At 35.3% G+C, this 15,409-nt stretch overlaps 1 protein-coding gene across 1 annotated transcript in view; it reads right to left on the minus strand.

Annotated features, from left to right (window-relative positions):
* ERC2 (ELKS/RAB6-interacting/CAST family member 2) overlaps positions 1–15,409 on the minus strand; it is a 302,460-nt gene that overhangs the window by 140,159 nt on the left and 146,892 nt on the right. The window contains exons 8-10 of the mRNA XM_063411966.1: positions 12,407–12,544; positions 7,565–7,705; positions 6,880–7,020 (exon numbers count right to left, since the gene is read on the minus strand). Of these exons, the coding sequence (XP_063268036.1) occupies positions 6,880–7,020; positions 7,565–7,705; positions 12,407–12,544 (420 nt within the window). The remainder of the gene's footprint in view (positions 1–6,879; positions 7,021–7,564; positions 7,706–12,406; positions 12,545–15,409) is intronic.

Genomic DNA, 15,409 nt, shown 5'->3' on the forward strand with positions numbered 1-15,409 from the left:
TGGGTTTTCTGTGGTACTCATGCTATTCCATATTTGTGGAATGTGTTTTTGGAAATTCTGCAGCACAAACTGGGTCACTCCATTTCCCCAACATGAAGTGGAATTTCTAAAGTATGATTAAATGTGATTAGGCATCCATTCAATGTCACATATAAATCAATATAAGGTTATTGTTATTTAAAACAAAACAAAAAAACAAAAAAACAAAAAAAAACAAAACAAAAAAAAAAAAACCACCAATCGAAACACACCAATATTGCAGACTACCAAATTAGCTGATTTCCTCTATTTTCAAAGCATTTAGAGAATCTTTTTTGAACTATCAGCAGGAACCAGATTTCTATAAGGGTATTGCCCAAATGAAGAAGCAAAGGAAAGTTAGTTAAAAAGGGAGAGCAACAAAAACCAATTTTTACAAGGTGGTTTCTGCAGGTGGTACTTTAACCTTCAATTTCCTTTAAGAGAATCCTCACATTGCAAACAAAACTGCTGATACTAGAAAAGAGAAAAACACAATCCATCTGACATTGCCAGGACAAAGGCATAGAATGACTTATAAGGCCCCATTTTATTTTATGGCTTTGAAAGATGTGTTTGGATCAGAACTAGGTACCTTTTTGAATTTGCTGTGTACAGATCAGGGGTGATTTGTTGACAGATGGAACTTGACTTTTGAGGTCAGACAGTAGGCCCAAAGGAGTTAAAAGGCAGCTCAGTTGATATTGACCCTGCTCCTGCCAGGACAGGGCAGATTTCTTTGGCTTTTTTTAGGCTGAAGACTGTTGCATCAGTTCTAGACAGAAGCTGCATGGTTATCACATCAATCAGAAAGTCTCTGCCTATTTCTGCTGTTCTCTACTTTTCCTGTTTAATTTCTGACCCCTATTTTCTCCCTAAGTTCTCTGTTACCTTGGAAAATAGATTTTCCATTTCTATGGGGCTTTTATGGGTAAGAGAGACTGATCCATGTCTATCTTTCAGCTTTCTTAAATCTGTATCTGCAAATGATAACCCTTGTGCATGCGGATTAAGTTAGCTTCAAACTAAACCACTCACTTTATGATGATTTTTCTCCCAATATTATGACTGTGATGTTGTATGTTATTTTTACAACTGAGTAAAAATAGCAGATCACTCTACCATTAGAATTTCACAAATTTTTACATTAATTATACATCTATTCTGATCTTTGCTTCACAAGCACTGCAAATGCTTTAGAAGAAAAGTAAGATTTCCTTACGTAAACCACAAATTTTCTACAGAAACTTCGTAACAGTGTGGCACAGACATGCAACATGAATTATTTAGGCTATTAAAGTCTTATGGTACAGTCATGCATGTATTATTCTGCATAACAGAAATGGATGGATAGATAAGGATTTGATTTTTAAAGCTTCAGACACAAACATACACAGAAGTTAATTGAGTACTTAAAATTTTAAAAAAAGGAACAGCAGAATCTACATGCAAGATATTACTTTGTAAGATCCTTCAAATTTTATTACATTCAAAAATAAATGGGGAAAAAAGATTGCTGTCACATGAATTTTCTGTCTCCTTAAAACTCAGGAGGTTTTCATTTAACTTTAGCAACTGCTCTAAGTAATTTAGAGTGTATTCTATAAGTAGTTTAAATTTTAATCTAGCATTTCTCTGACAGATCTTGGAAAATTTAGTCTTCAATATTCAGAAAGAGGTTCACCTGAACTCCAGACTGAGTACAGCATGATATTTTCCTTACAGCACAGAGGCAATATTGTAATTTCTTATAATCGATTTTTCACAAAATCTCATTTGATATTTCAAAAAGTTCACCTTTAAAGCATGAAGAAATGTATGTCTAATTCTATTTACAACTTATTCTCATATATGAAGGAGAAGAAAGAAGGTGAGCAAGAGAAGTTTATTTTAAAAAAATCATCCTGTGGGTATAGTATGATTGCTGCCTGGTGCCAAAGGAAAAGGATCTTGCATCCATTGTTTTGCAACTTCCAACAGGCTGTCCTTTTGAAAATTAACCACATAAAGGCATAAAAAACAGTTAAGAAAAGGACTGACTTTGGAGTACTGCACACAAACAGATTGGGAAGTAACAAATGAATTTTATACAGCAGAATCACTAATACTGAGCTAATGACTGGCCAGCATTTATGAAAAGCAAGCTAAAAACTAACATTAAAAAGACTCCAGTCTGAAAAGATATGCACAGGAACAGTGCAAATGATATGAACAGAAACATAACTACCATAAAAGCGATCCAGGATGATATGGAAAAAAGAGATTTATCATTGAAAGGGACAAGCTCTTTCTCCAGCACTGTGCCAGAGAGTAGAGGTGATAATATCAGGTTTTATGCTATTGTGTTATGATCTATGACTAAATTCTAAACACAGTTAACCAACAACTTTAAAAGTAAATACAGCACATTCTGTGGGACTCTTTTTTCCCATAAAAAAGTCATGACATATCCATTACATGGTTAGAGCTACAAAACGTAACCATAATAGATTCCAAAGCTGGAACCCTGGACCATGGACATTCATGGCAAAGCTTCCATTGACTTCAGTGATGGCAATCCCTCCTCTAATGTGTGGTATCACATTACTTAAGCTACAAACCAAATTCTTCTATCTATACACTATCCCGATTACATAGTAATTCTCACTAAGATTACTATGTAAACTATAGCTTTTAAATTGCTCTCACAGTTACATCATTCTTCTGTCCTGTGATGCTCACAGCACATTAAACGTAACAGGCTCAGCCAAAAAGATGGAAACTCCTCTCTGCAGAGAAAATGTTCATTGCTGCTCTTTCTCAAGTTGAAAAAAGGAGTAAAGTCAAAAGAGATATTGTGCAATAAAAGCAGGCATTGGTGAGAATATTAACGTTAAACAAGCCAAAGCAATACTGTGCTTTTGCAAAAATTGCCTTTTGCATTTATTATTTTATATCTCAGTATTTTCTTCACTTAAATACAAGGTTTCCACGTTCCTAATGTATATATGCTAAATGTATACACTCTTTCATGAGTAGAACTGATCTATTTTAGTCATATGGACTTTTGAAAATACTGCCAGTCATTTCCTAGATATTATTATTCATCTAATTAACTCACTCACTGAAGATAAACTGAGTAAATTTGAAGTTATATAAGTTTGAAGGATCGAATAAAGTACTGCAGAAGGAGGAATCAAAAACCAAAGTAAAAAGAAAAAATATTCTGCATGCATTATCTAATGGAGAAGTTGAGGACCTAAAGGACATTTGTTTTCCCAGAAACACAGTATGTGCCTATTTAATACATTTCAGATTCTTAAAATGGCCTTCAAGTCCACAAAGTTCATTTATTTGGATATGATGGATACACCGTAGTGAGCATCAGGAGTGTTCTGCAAAGCTCTACAGAGGAAGAGCACAACACAGTAAGGAAATGGATCCTCATGCTTCCATATGTTACAGCGGATGTTTTAAAAATGAACTTACTGGATTGTACATCTGATTGAACAACTGCTCAGCTTGCTACATTGCAAAGTTGGTAGGGAGTGAAGCACAGACAGGAAAAGAAGGAAAGATCCAGGAAAACAGCATTAGCTCAACAAAACCAGTGCATTTGCACAGAACATTTGCACAGAAGAATTTGTCATTAAAAAAAAAAAAAAAAAAAAAAAAGTAGAAATTTAAGATTCTAAACATTCCTTGGTGAAAGTGATAGGCACTGGGGAAACATAAATGTTGACTTTGGTTCCTAAAAAGGAATAGCTGGAGTAAGAACTTTAAGGTTTGTGTTACTTTCCCTTTCTCAAGTTAAATAACCCATGAAATAAAGAGAGGTGTCCACTTTTGATGATACATTAAGTGCTGGTCTCAAGCAATGAATCACGAGAAGTGGTTTTGGCTGAGGCTGCTATTTATCACCAAAGCTTTAAAGACAGTAATAATAAAAGATTAATTAAATAGTATCATTAAATTTATTACTCTCCTTTTGTTTAATACAATACTGAATTTTCTATGGAGAATGACTTTCAAAGAGTACAGCCTGGCAAATAATACTTTAGCAACTGCAAATATGTCAGTAAGCAAGTAAATTTAAGATCATGAAAAACAACAAAAAGAGGAAATTCTAGAGTGGATAATAAAGATTATATATACACACGTATATATAAAACTTCACTACCTAGTAGGTAATTCCTGCTGTTCTTTCACAAGTAGCAATACAAAGTCAACAAAAATCTGTGGAATTTTGGGAAAAAAGCATTGACCATTCTCTGGTATTTAGATTTTTTTTCTTTTAACATTTTTTATGAATTTCAATCCATAATATTTGTCACAAAATGTTCAATAAGCATATCTGTAATTTTAAAAATTACTTTTTATACCAAAATATGGCACAGTCACATGAATAATTACTTTATACAAATATCCTCTTCATTATTTTTGAAATGTTTTGAATTTCTTGCCAAAATGTAAAAAATCCAGTTATGAAGTACTGAAAAATATTCGGATCTAACCAGATCCAATAAAATCCACCTTTATTATCAAAAAATGAATTTTATTGTCTCAAATAAACAGAAAGAAAAGAAAGCTGGGGAGAAGAAACTCTAGAAGTTGTTTTGGTGTTTTTTTATTTAAGGTTTTAGTTTGGACTTGCCCCTTGTTCACATTTTCCTTCAGACATAGCACTTACCACCATTAGTGTTCATGCAAAACTCACTCCCACCAAGCGTGCAGAGTGCTATCTTCATATTTCTTTTAATTTGTTAAAACTTATAAATCAACACTGAACTATAATTATTTTACAGCAGCATAACAAAGTACCTCCTCTATGATATTTTTAGAGAGGAATACTGTGTAAGCTGCTTGGAATTTTTTCAAGGAGAAAGCCCCTTGGAGCGGGTTTTAAAAGAGAGATGTAAACTGTGCCAGATCCCTGTGCTCCTGCAGTGGTGATGCTCACATGTGAGCACACTCATGGGGCATGTGGGCTCATTTATGGCCCTGTGGCTGTCCCCTCCTCCTCTGACCCAGACATGTGCAAGAGCGACCCAGGTTTCCATTTCACTCCATTTCCTGAAGAGTCAGAACACGGTGCAGGTATTTTTCTGGGGACCAATTACTTTTAACGCAGGGTATTTACAGGTTTGAACATAAAGTATTTCATTAAAGAAAATGTGAATTGAAAATGACTGTTTGGAGCCTACTGTCATTAACAGTCACTGTTTCTGTTCAATTAAGCATGCCCAGAAATAAGGTTGTAACTACATTTTATTGTGGAAATACCTGGTCTCCTACAAATGGCGGGTGAATTTCCATTGGGGCTTCATGCTGTATTTATTATATAATAAAACTATCATGTTTTCAACTTTCATTCAATAATTGTTTGTATTTATACCCAAGAAACATGTTCCCTTTTTATACAAAAGACATCCCAGACACTCTCTGACTTTTATAAGTGCTTGTTTTTCCATGACTGTATTATGTGTTTATATGTATAGTCATAAACTGTTGACTTAGCATTTCAAATCCTTCAAGAAGATTTTGATGAGGGTTTTTAAAGTGATCTGTGCTTCCAGGGTTATTTTAACTATATTTTTTAAATTATGAAAAAAAGATATTTCAGATTGTCATGAAGTATCTGTTGTAGTGGAGTGCAAAGTAAAGAAACATATATTTTAACAAATCAAAGCAAGCAAAATTACTTCCAGAGAAACCTTTTCTTTGCAGATTTTAATTCTGCCATCAACAGCATTTTTAAGCTATAGGACATTTAAATTATTTGTGTTTCCATTTGTATATGTTTATTGAAAAAAGCTTCCCCTCCTCTCAACTGAAGATCTAATGCAGGCACCTGATTGCACATATTCACTCTGAATTAAGAAAGAATACAAGTATAAGGTTTACACTCTGGTATCCTTTATACTTTGCAATACCTTCTTCACAGGACAGGCTACTGAAACAATGCTTAATCACTGAGCAGGATACTAATCAACCTGGGTAAAAAGAGTGTCAGAATATTATGCTAACAGTGATAACATTCAAAGAACAAATATTATTTACCAGAAAATGAAAAACTATATTACTATTAAAAAAATATTAATGCTTGATGTACATTTAGTCATGAACTGCAGAAGGCAGACGTAATGCCTGACCCCATCAAATACGTAATGAGAACAGTGAGAGCAGACATTACTGAACAACACAGAGAAAGGTCAAAGAAACAATGGTATCAAAACACTTGCAAATCATTTAAGCAAAATCTACTTTATTGCAGCAATTTAAGTAAAACCGTGTAATAAAATACAGGGTTTCTACATTTTCCTCTAAATGCTTGCTTCCACTTCTTGCTGAATAGAAATACTGAATTGCCAGTTGATTTACACGTTTGATTATTTTGCTTAATTATCACAAACGTGTTCACCAAAAGAGCCAGAAATACATCAAAATAAAACCTAGCTGGAGTTTTCATTTTGGAAGCTGATTTTTTTTATTATTAGGAATTCCAGCATTTCTTGAACAAGCCTTTAATTTTTTTCTCATCCTTCAAATTTCAATTTACTTCTAAAAGTGGTGTTAATTCACATACATATACATTGCTGATTTGATAATTTCTTTCTGCCCTTTTCCCTCCAATGTCCTGCTCTCATCTATTTGTTGCAGCTTCTCAGAATTCTCTCATAGAGGTACTCAGGACAATTTCTGAGACTCACTAGTGGCTTTGATAAAAACCTCTTGAGAAAAAGCAGTATTTGATGCAAGCATCAGCAAACAGCGTAAGACGGGTAGATTCTAGATTTACTCCAAAAGAGTAAATAAACTCATCATTTCAAAATGAGGGTATGGGATGCTGATTTTTGTTTTGCTCTTTAAGATAGAACTTACCTTTTTCAACTGTGCTTCCAACTTACTACACTCTTCTTTCTTTTGTTCTATGGCTATTTCTAAAGACTTAAGTTTGGAGTCTCTTTTCAGCCCTGCTGATGCCAATGAAGATGCATGTTCTTTGAGATCGATTAAACTAGACTGGAAAATGACCAAGAGTAAAAAGTTAATTCCTAGTCACCAGGACACTAACTCATTGCCAACTTAGCAATCACTTGGATCCTGTTCCCCCTCCCCCAAAAAGAGCTGACTCAAAGATAGGCATTGATAGCAAAAGACACCATTTTGTGCATACAACTGGAACCACAGGAGCTGGCATGCAGTGAAACACAGAAACATTCATCATACAGATGAGCTTGTGTCATATTCTGGAGGTACAAACACGCTGAAAACCATTTCTCTAACTGACAAACAAAAACAGGAGCAGCAATGGAATATCTGAGCCTAGTGGAAGCTTAGGTAAAGGACAAAGTGGAGATTATGACGCACAACTATGTAAAAACTGAAGCAATATTTTGTGTACAAATGAGGACTGTGAAGAATACTTAAGAAAACATGAGTTCTGAAGCTGAACACTGAAGTGGCAGAATTTCAGTACTTGACACGATTCAAGAGTAATCCTAATGCGTTTTCTTTCATCGTAATGACATAGATAGAAGAGCAGAGTTTTTTAGAAAAGACTGACCTCTTTTTCTGTCAGTTCAGCTTGTAAAGCATTAACTTTCTCCTTCAGGTCCTTGTTTTCTTTTTTATAAGATTCAATTTCTTCAAGTCTTTCTCTGTCATCTCGATCCCTTTGCTCCTTCAGACGCTCTATTATTCTTTCCTAAGAAGGGAAAGAATTGCAAAATGGAAAAGTTGGGAATCATTTTAAGAAAAGACAGAATCAAATTTGTTTGCATTATGTAGCACTTATTTAAAAAAACCTTCAGAAGAAGCAGATGATTGAGTTAATGGTATTAAAGTCAGTGCAAGACTTCTCTGGATTTCAAAATCATAAGATCAAGGTTTTAAATACTTGATAAGAGTAACACAGTACGGGAACTTCATTAAAGAGCTATACTGATATGAGTATGTTTCATTTTGTGATAGACATAGAAAGATATTCACTTCAATAATGTATTTCCTGTATTCGTAAGTGATTGAAGCCTTGAATAAAAGTTCCAAAAAATACATGAATAGTTTCCTTAGAGGCCATGACCAGATTACTCAGCTTCAATACAGTGAAGCACTACAGTGCTTTCAATAAGCTGTGAAGGCTCCAGATCTAATCAGAAATCAGCCACTCGTTATCAGTAATTCGCAATTTACGTGTATTATATTTTGAAATGTCAAAAAACAGTTTCTGTGTCCAAGACACAGAAAAGGTACCCTGGTACAAATTAAGAAACCCAAAGGAAGATTTTCCTCTGATTTGTCTAATTTAGAGTAACCGTACAGACATTTAAACTCAACCATGTTTTTGCATACTTTGCTGATTTCCAATAACTATTTCAAGGTTTGCTGAAAATAACCAGTCATTGATTGGGTGATTAATTGGAAGGAAGAAATGGAAAAAGCAGACACAGTAGTATGGTTTTGTTAAGCTCTGATAATGATCTACAAAATCACATTTCATCAGTACTTGAAGGATGCAAATACTAATCAGAGAAAAACACTTAGGGTACAATGAAATTACCACCAGCATTGCATTTCAGTTGGAAGCAGGTCTTTAAGCAGAGTATCAGGAGAGCTACTGGCATCATTTGGGTGGTGGCACTCAGGGGGGCAGTAGCAGCAACATCATTTAGGTCCTGCACCTGGGTCAGGGCAATCCCAGGCTTGGAAGAGAACAGACAGTGCAGCCCAGAGGAGAAGGACTTTGTTGCATACAGTGACAAAAAGGTCCACATGACTCAGCCATGAGCACTCACAGCCCAGAAAACCACCTATGTTCCTGGGCTGCATCCAAAGCAGCATGGCCAGCAGGTCGGGGAGGTGACTGCACCTCTGTCCTGCCCTGCTGACACCCACCTAGGGAAGAATTGCATGCAGCTCTGGGGCCCCAACACGGGGACACGGGTGTGCTGGAGAGGGTCCTCAGGAGGGCCAGGAAGGTTTAAGGGCTGTAACAACCTGGTCTAATGAAAGGTGTCCCTGCCCACAGCAAGGGTGTTGGAACAGGGTGATGATCTTTAATGTCCTTCCAATCAAAACATATGATACTATATAACTTCAGATTTATTCCTAATAACAAACAATATGAACTTTTAATACTTTGAATATTAATATTGAGATGCCAGCCTCCATAAAGTAGAATAGTTTAATCACCTTTCAGATTCCACCGCGTTATATTCAGAATTAGTTTTATACCAATTCCTTCCTGGAGATTTATTTACCCAAATGATTTTTTCATCCATAACAAATTAAGCATGACACTATTTCATCGTTATAATGAACAGTATATTTTTTTTTCTCAGTCCATCACAAAAGAAGACTAATTTATCTGTCAGCTGCATAAGGCTAAACGTCAAAAATGTGTTAAAAGGCCCTAATATACCATGTTTTACTTGATTAACAGCTAACTTGCAGAAATCCCAACAATGTGTTCTTGTTTCAGTCTTATTTGCATTGGCCAGCTTTCCTCATGCACTAATCTGGGACCTCACAGGTCTAACCTATTTGCACTTTATCACAGAAGCAGGAACTGAATTGCCCCAGCATATAGCTCCATTATCAGACATACTCCATTGTTATCTGCTGTATGCTGCTACAGTAGGATCAACTTTATAAATATCAGCTTCATGAAAGCAACCACTTGAGCTGCTTTGGGCCAGTCCAAGAGCTGAGATATTCTTTGAAAAGTTTCTTGTTATAACATCAAGGCAGCTGATAGCACTTTTACAGTCTGATTTTCAAACTTCTTTTTTTCTTTTTTAATTGCAATGTAATCCTTATTGTTGTTGTTACAAATTTTCAGTGCTTAGGAGAGGCTCTGAAATTCGGGATAAATAGTTGAATGAATGTTTTGCAGCTTAGTTCCAAAATGAACTCAAATGCTACTGAAGTTGATTTGTTTCTAATTCCTGACAAGAGGACAAATCACACCAGCAATATCATAAGAAAAATACTAAGATTAAGAGATGGAAAATTTGACATTGTTTTATGATGTCTACATTAATTTCTCATTAAGTGTTCCCAAGATACTTAACCACTAAATATGACAGAAAGTCAAGAGAGAGATTCTTGGAAAATATCTATTTTCATAAAGAATAAGGAGACACTTTTTCTAATTCAGAGTCAAATCTTAATCTGTGTATTTTCAAGAAAAAAGCAGGAAAACATTTGAGATTTGGGCTTTAAAAATAGTTTTATAATTAATTAATGTCATATGATCATGTTTTAATTTGTTTTTCTTCCTGTAGAAGCTAAGGAAAGCAATTCAATCAGATTCCAGTAAATTGTGGTTAGCTAAACTGGTATGAATAAATTTTATTTCTATTTTAAAAGAGCTTCCCATGATGCTCTTGAAGAATTTTATTCATTCTTTTTAAATCAAAATTCTAAAAACTATTGACTGGACAAAGAATTAATATAACACAAAAACCAGCCTAATCTCAGAGTATAAACAAAAAATTATATAGTTAAAAAGTAGGTCTGATACAATTTCCAGAAAGAAAAACAAAGCACACGCAAACAATCATTTCCATGGAAATGGAAATCAGGTATTCTTAAATGAAAGCATCATCCTTCCTTGACAGCATTACATATTGAGATAAAAGTACTTATATTGATTCACATGTTAAGAAAATACCCACTAAGGGTTCCTGCCTTGTTCCATTGGGACAAACCACTATTCCGTATTTATATCAGCATTCCCAGTGGAAATATTTAATAACAATTGATAAATCTATAGGTCTGAAGAATGCTGCTGCAGAGGGGAATAGGGATAAGAAAGTTACTGAGAGCAGCTAGGAGGAATTGGGAAGCTGGACACAGAAAGGAATGAGGCACATGTGTAAACATACACTGTCAAAGTATTTAGCTGCCAGAAGACAGAAGAAAGCCAGACATAATTGTCCATTTGGAATTTCTAAAATATAGCTACTGGCTTCTTTCTTAATGTGTAAGTACATCCCAGAAATCACTTGACTTTGAAAAATCTGCCCTTCCAAGTGTGCCCTTCAAGGGATTTACAATGGAAAAGAAATTGAGGGTGAATTCCCTGTAAAACAAACAATCAGAATCACACAGAGAGATTTTACCTTGGAAACTTTCTCTTCATTGTGTCTCATGCTCTCAAATCAAGCACCCTGTTTTTCAAAAGCTAATCTGAGTCCTGTCTCTGCAGTGTTGCTTGCCTCCTACTCCAATGCAAGTCTCCATTATGACAGTCACTCTGCTTCCCAAAGGACTGCTTCAAAAACCTCTGCCTCTATGGGCATTTTGGGAAAGTGACTAATCCAGAAAAGATAGTTTACAAGGAGAGAAAACAGATTTAAAAGTACTTTCTGGCATTTTTTATTAATATGCTGTGAATCTGACAAACACTGTGTCCAGATTAGCAGTAAAAGATTAGAGAAATGTGTAATTTTACTGTATACATAAATGGTTATCTACATGAATCAATACTAATGACAACTTTTTTCACTGTTGCTGACCAAGCAAATGCTAAGAAAGCAATTAAACATGCAAGAAATAAAAAATCTGACATTAACATTGTATGTGTCAGTGCCAACACCATAGTGGCATTTTCAAGTCATATACAGTCATAAATACCTTCATAGGATTACACACTGCAGAATGGCACATATTAGTCACACTCACCTGCTGACATTTAAGTAGTATATATTAAGATCTGTGACCTGCAAAATGTGGATATTTGTACTAATTTTTGGGCATATAAATTCACTTGCATTACCTCGTATTCAGAGTCAACTGAAAGAAGAAACCTGACCTCATTGAAACTGGTAGGAATGTTGCCACTAATTTAAACAGCCCAGATTTATCCCTTCTCCTAGGTATTTTAAAATTAAAGGCATAGAGTTTGTAAGGGAGAAAAAAAGGAATTCTCAATTATTTTTTCTATGAAACAGTTTCTCTTAAAAATGAAGTGCAGGAAGTCAATAGTGCTCGCAGCAAGCCAAGGTAACAGTTGGTACAGCCACTTGCCCTGCTTATTGGACAAAAGAACAGGATAATCAAGATCACAAAGACAGAAAAATGCCTAAAACTCTCCCTTATTTAAGTCAGGTGTCCAATGCCTTTCAGTTCTTTCAGGGAATAACCAGTCATCTGACTAAGGCAAAATCTTCCCATGTGCTGGGCCATTTTCTCCATGAGCATTCAAAGGACCTTCCCCTCCAAGTCTTGTGTCAGTTCATCCCCTGGCAGTCACTCCCTGCTCATCCCACCAGAACAGGGCCACCTGCTTCCCTGACAAGAGGCATAGCCTTTGGGAGAGCTGTCAGGCCAACTCAGAAGGACGTTTTCTGCACACATTTCACCCACAGGAGCAGCACATGAATCTTTTCATGAGAAAAATTACCTTTTCTGATAGAGCTTCCTCTAAGGTTGCTAGTGCTGTGTCTGTATTACTGGAATCCGTCTGCAGTGACTTCACCCTGTCTTTTAGATTAGTTAGTTGTTTGTCTTTGTCCCTAAGTTGCTCCTGGAGATTTTCAATCTGTAAATAAAAACATCACAATAATCATCAACTTTGTCATAACGTTCCAAGAGGGACTTGGGTGCTGAGTGCATACACATCACACATATGATACACATGCCTCGGTATACTGCCAGGTTTGTAACTGCTATATCATCAACAGATTTAAACTTCAGTCCTTTCTATTTTGTTTTCTTTTGTTGAAGAAGTATAATTTTCTAATAAAATAAAGGAAAAATCTCAAGGTGGTCAGGTATTTTATTATTTAAATATTTTCTGATATTAATCACTCTAGTTTAAGGTACTGCATTATCTCAGTAATTCAAAGTATGTCTGGAATTACCCCTTTAGATTGTTCTAGTTCAATAAGAAGGACAAAGAAAGGGTGAGGCAAAGCAAATTGAGTGAGCCTTAAAATGAGGAATAAGAAAGATGATAACCCCCCTGTCTAAAAATCTCTTCTTCCATGATTCCCCACTGTAAAGAAAATTCAGCTGGGCAGAGATCAGGATGTTTATTCTTAAAAAGGCCAAACCCACAAACAACCAAACAAAAAATCTCAAGGGACACCACTTCTATTCACTTTCTTCACCTCCACGAATATTTAAAGTACATCACTCTATTTTGGATATTTTAACTTCTTTAAATAAATCTGGTTCCTCATCTAGAAAGTACCTGAACATGTTGCTAAAGTATCTATAAGCACACTGCCATGATTTATAGTGGTTAAATCAGGAGGAGTTAAATCGCAAAGGTTTTGCACCAAAGGTTGTCCACAGAGCAATGTGGACTTTGGAAGCAAATGTGAGTAAAGCACTCAGCTACTGATTGTCATGGCAATCCCCTTCTGTGGCTGTAAGGCACCGTGACCTCTGGGCAGAACACAGGGAGGAAGTGTGTCATGTCAGATGTGTAAAATTTCATTAATTGTCTGTTGGAAGAACCCCTCTCCCTCCATCCTGCACTCTCACTGCCACTCATTATTATGCACAAACTGGCACAAACCCAAGATTTGTTACTTAAGACTTCGCACAAATAAATAGTAACAAGAAAATTAACCGGTCTGTTATTTTAGTATGACTTTTTAGATAATATAAGAAAATATGCCAAAATCCATGAAGTATCATTTGCTCAAGACTGGCTTTAAGTACGTTGTCAACGTTAGACAAACGTTATTACTGTCAACAGATACTCAAATTCTTACTTTCAGTGATTTTTCACTTTGGATCACATTCTCTTGCTACTGAAATTAATTCAGTTTTCCTGTTCATTTCATAATGTAATGATTTTGTTTTTCCCATAGCCAATATCTTTTCATTTAGAGCAACTCAGATTTTAACAGAAGCAGGAGCCTTTACAGTTACTTCACAGATTTCGTTGCAAACCTGAAGTTGACTTCAATGCATGTGCAGCTCTGCAGAAGTCAACAGTTACGTCAAGAACAATTTGATCTCCACATGCAAGAACATACCACCATATTCAAATACACTTTAATTTGGGGCACACTTTGGAAAAAATTTCCTCCTACTACATTATAGAAGTGCAGGAGAAAAAATCCTGAAGTTTTGACATGTTATATATCTACAATTAACAAGTCATAAAATCCACAGCACAGCTGCGTGCACTGTATAAAGTGTGGTTTTTTTAAATTAAAATTTTAAACTATTTAAATAAAAATTAAAATAAAATTTGAAAGTAAATTTGGAGGAGCACAATTCAATTAGAAGTTCTTTATAGTGTGGCAAATACAAGTCTTGTACCTTTTTTCTTTTTTTTTTTCTTAAGATACATAGTTTGGTGTATCAGATTACTGCTATGAGCCAAAGATTCCACTTGCTGTGTAAACTATAAAATACTAAGGAATATATAGAAAGGTCTTTTTAGGAAGACCTGACATAGAATAGCTTACTCTTGCGAATGACCTCTTGAAATATTTTTCTTCGTGTGTATATTTTATACAGATACAGAAACATGATACACGTGTTAATGAGTTAAGAACTTTTTATTTTATGGCATGTGTATTAGTCACATCTAAAATTACATTAACTGGCATTCCGAGGACTGCACACTATGTTTCTTTCTTTACTTCATCCAAGTATTAATGATTCCAACAACTACCTCATGACACCCTGTGGAATACTTAAGCAATTGCACATTTCAGCTTCACCAAAACAAATTCTCAAGTAAAAGAGAAAAAAAACAGGAGAGTGAATATTGATTACATGCTCTTTGAAACAAAGTTAAGATATGGTCCTTTACTATCATCAGCTTGACCTACCAATTCTAGGCACCCTACATTAAAGTACTTATTTCCTATGCACAGTGCTTATCTGAATTCCACAGCATTTACACGATTTCCTTCCTCTTAAAACTCTGAAAATATGAGCCAACCCTTAACCAAGAAAACATGTTCTAAAATTATTCAGCATTTACAAAATTCTTTCCTCAGAGGTAAAAGAGAACAGGCAGCAAATTAAAAACATCCCCACTGAATCACAACTGCTTTAAAATAAGTCACTCAATACACCCTCCATAGATAAAATTAGGGGAAAGGATCTAATTATTCTTCTATTTGTGCTATATAAACCTGAAGAAAATTCTTTGATGGGAACAGGACCACACTGGGGTATGTGAAATTAGAATCAGTACCATTGAGTATTTGTTTGTTGGGATGGGCACAGGATTAGCAAAGACCTATTGATGCAGACAAGACTTTATGACCAGTTAATCACAGAGTCCTCTCAACAAAATTACAGGACACAAAGGGATTGAAAGGTCCCACATGCTAAATCTTGGAACACAAGATATGATTTAGTTCTTCCTGAGTTTTTTTTTTTTAAATCCAGAAAGAACAACAAACCCTCTGGTAACCTCTGTCATTCTCCA

Source organism: Prinia subflava, chromosome 14 (genome assembly GCF_021018805.1).
Source record: "Prinia subflava isolate CZ2003 ecotype Zambia chromosome 14, Cam_Psub_1.2, whole genome shotgun sequence".
Lineage (NCBI taxonomy): Eukaryota > Metazoa > Chordata > Aves > Passeriformes > Cisticolidae > Prinia > Prinia subflava.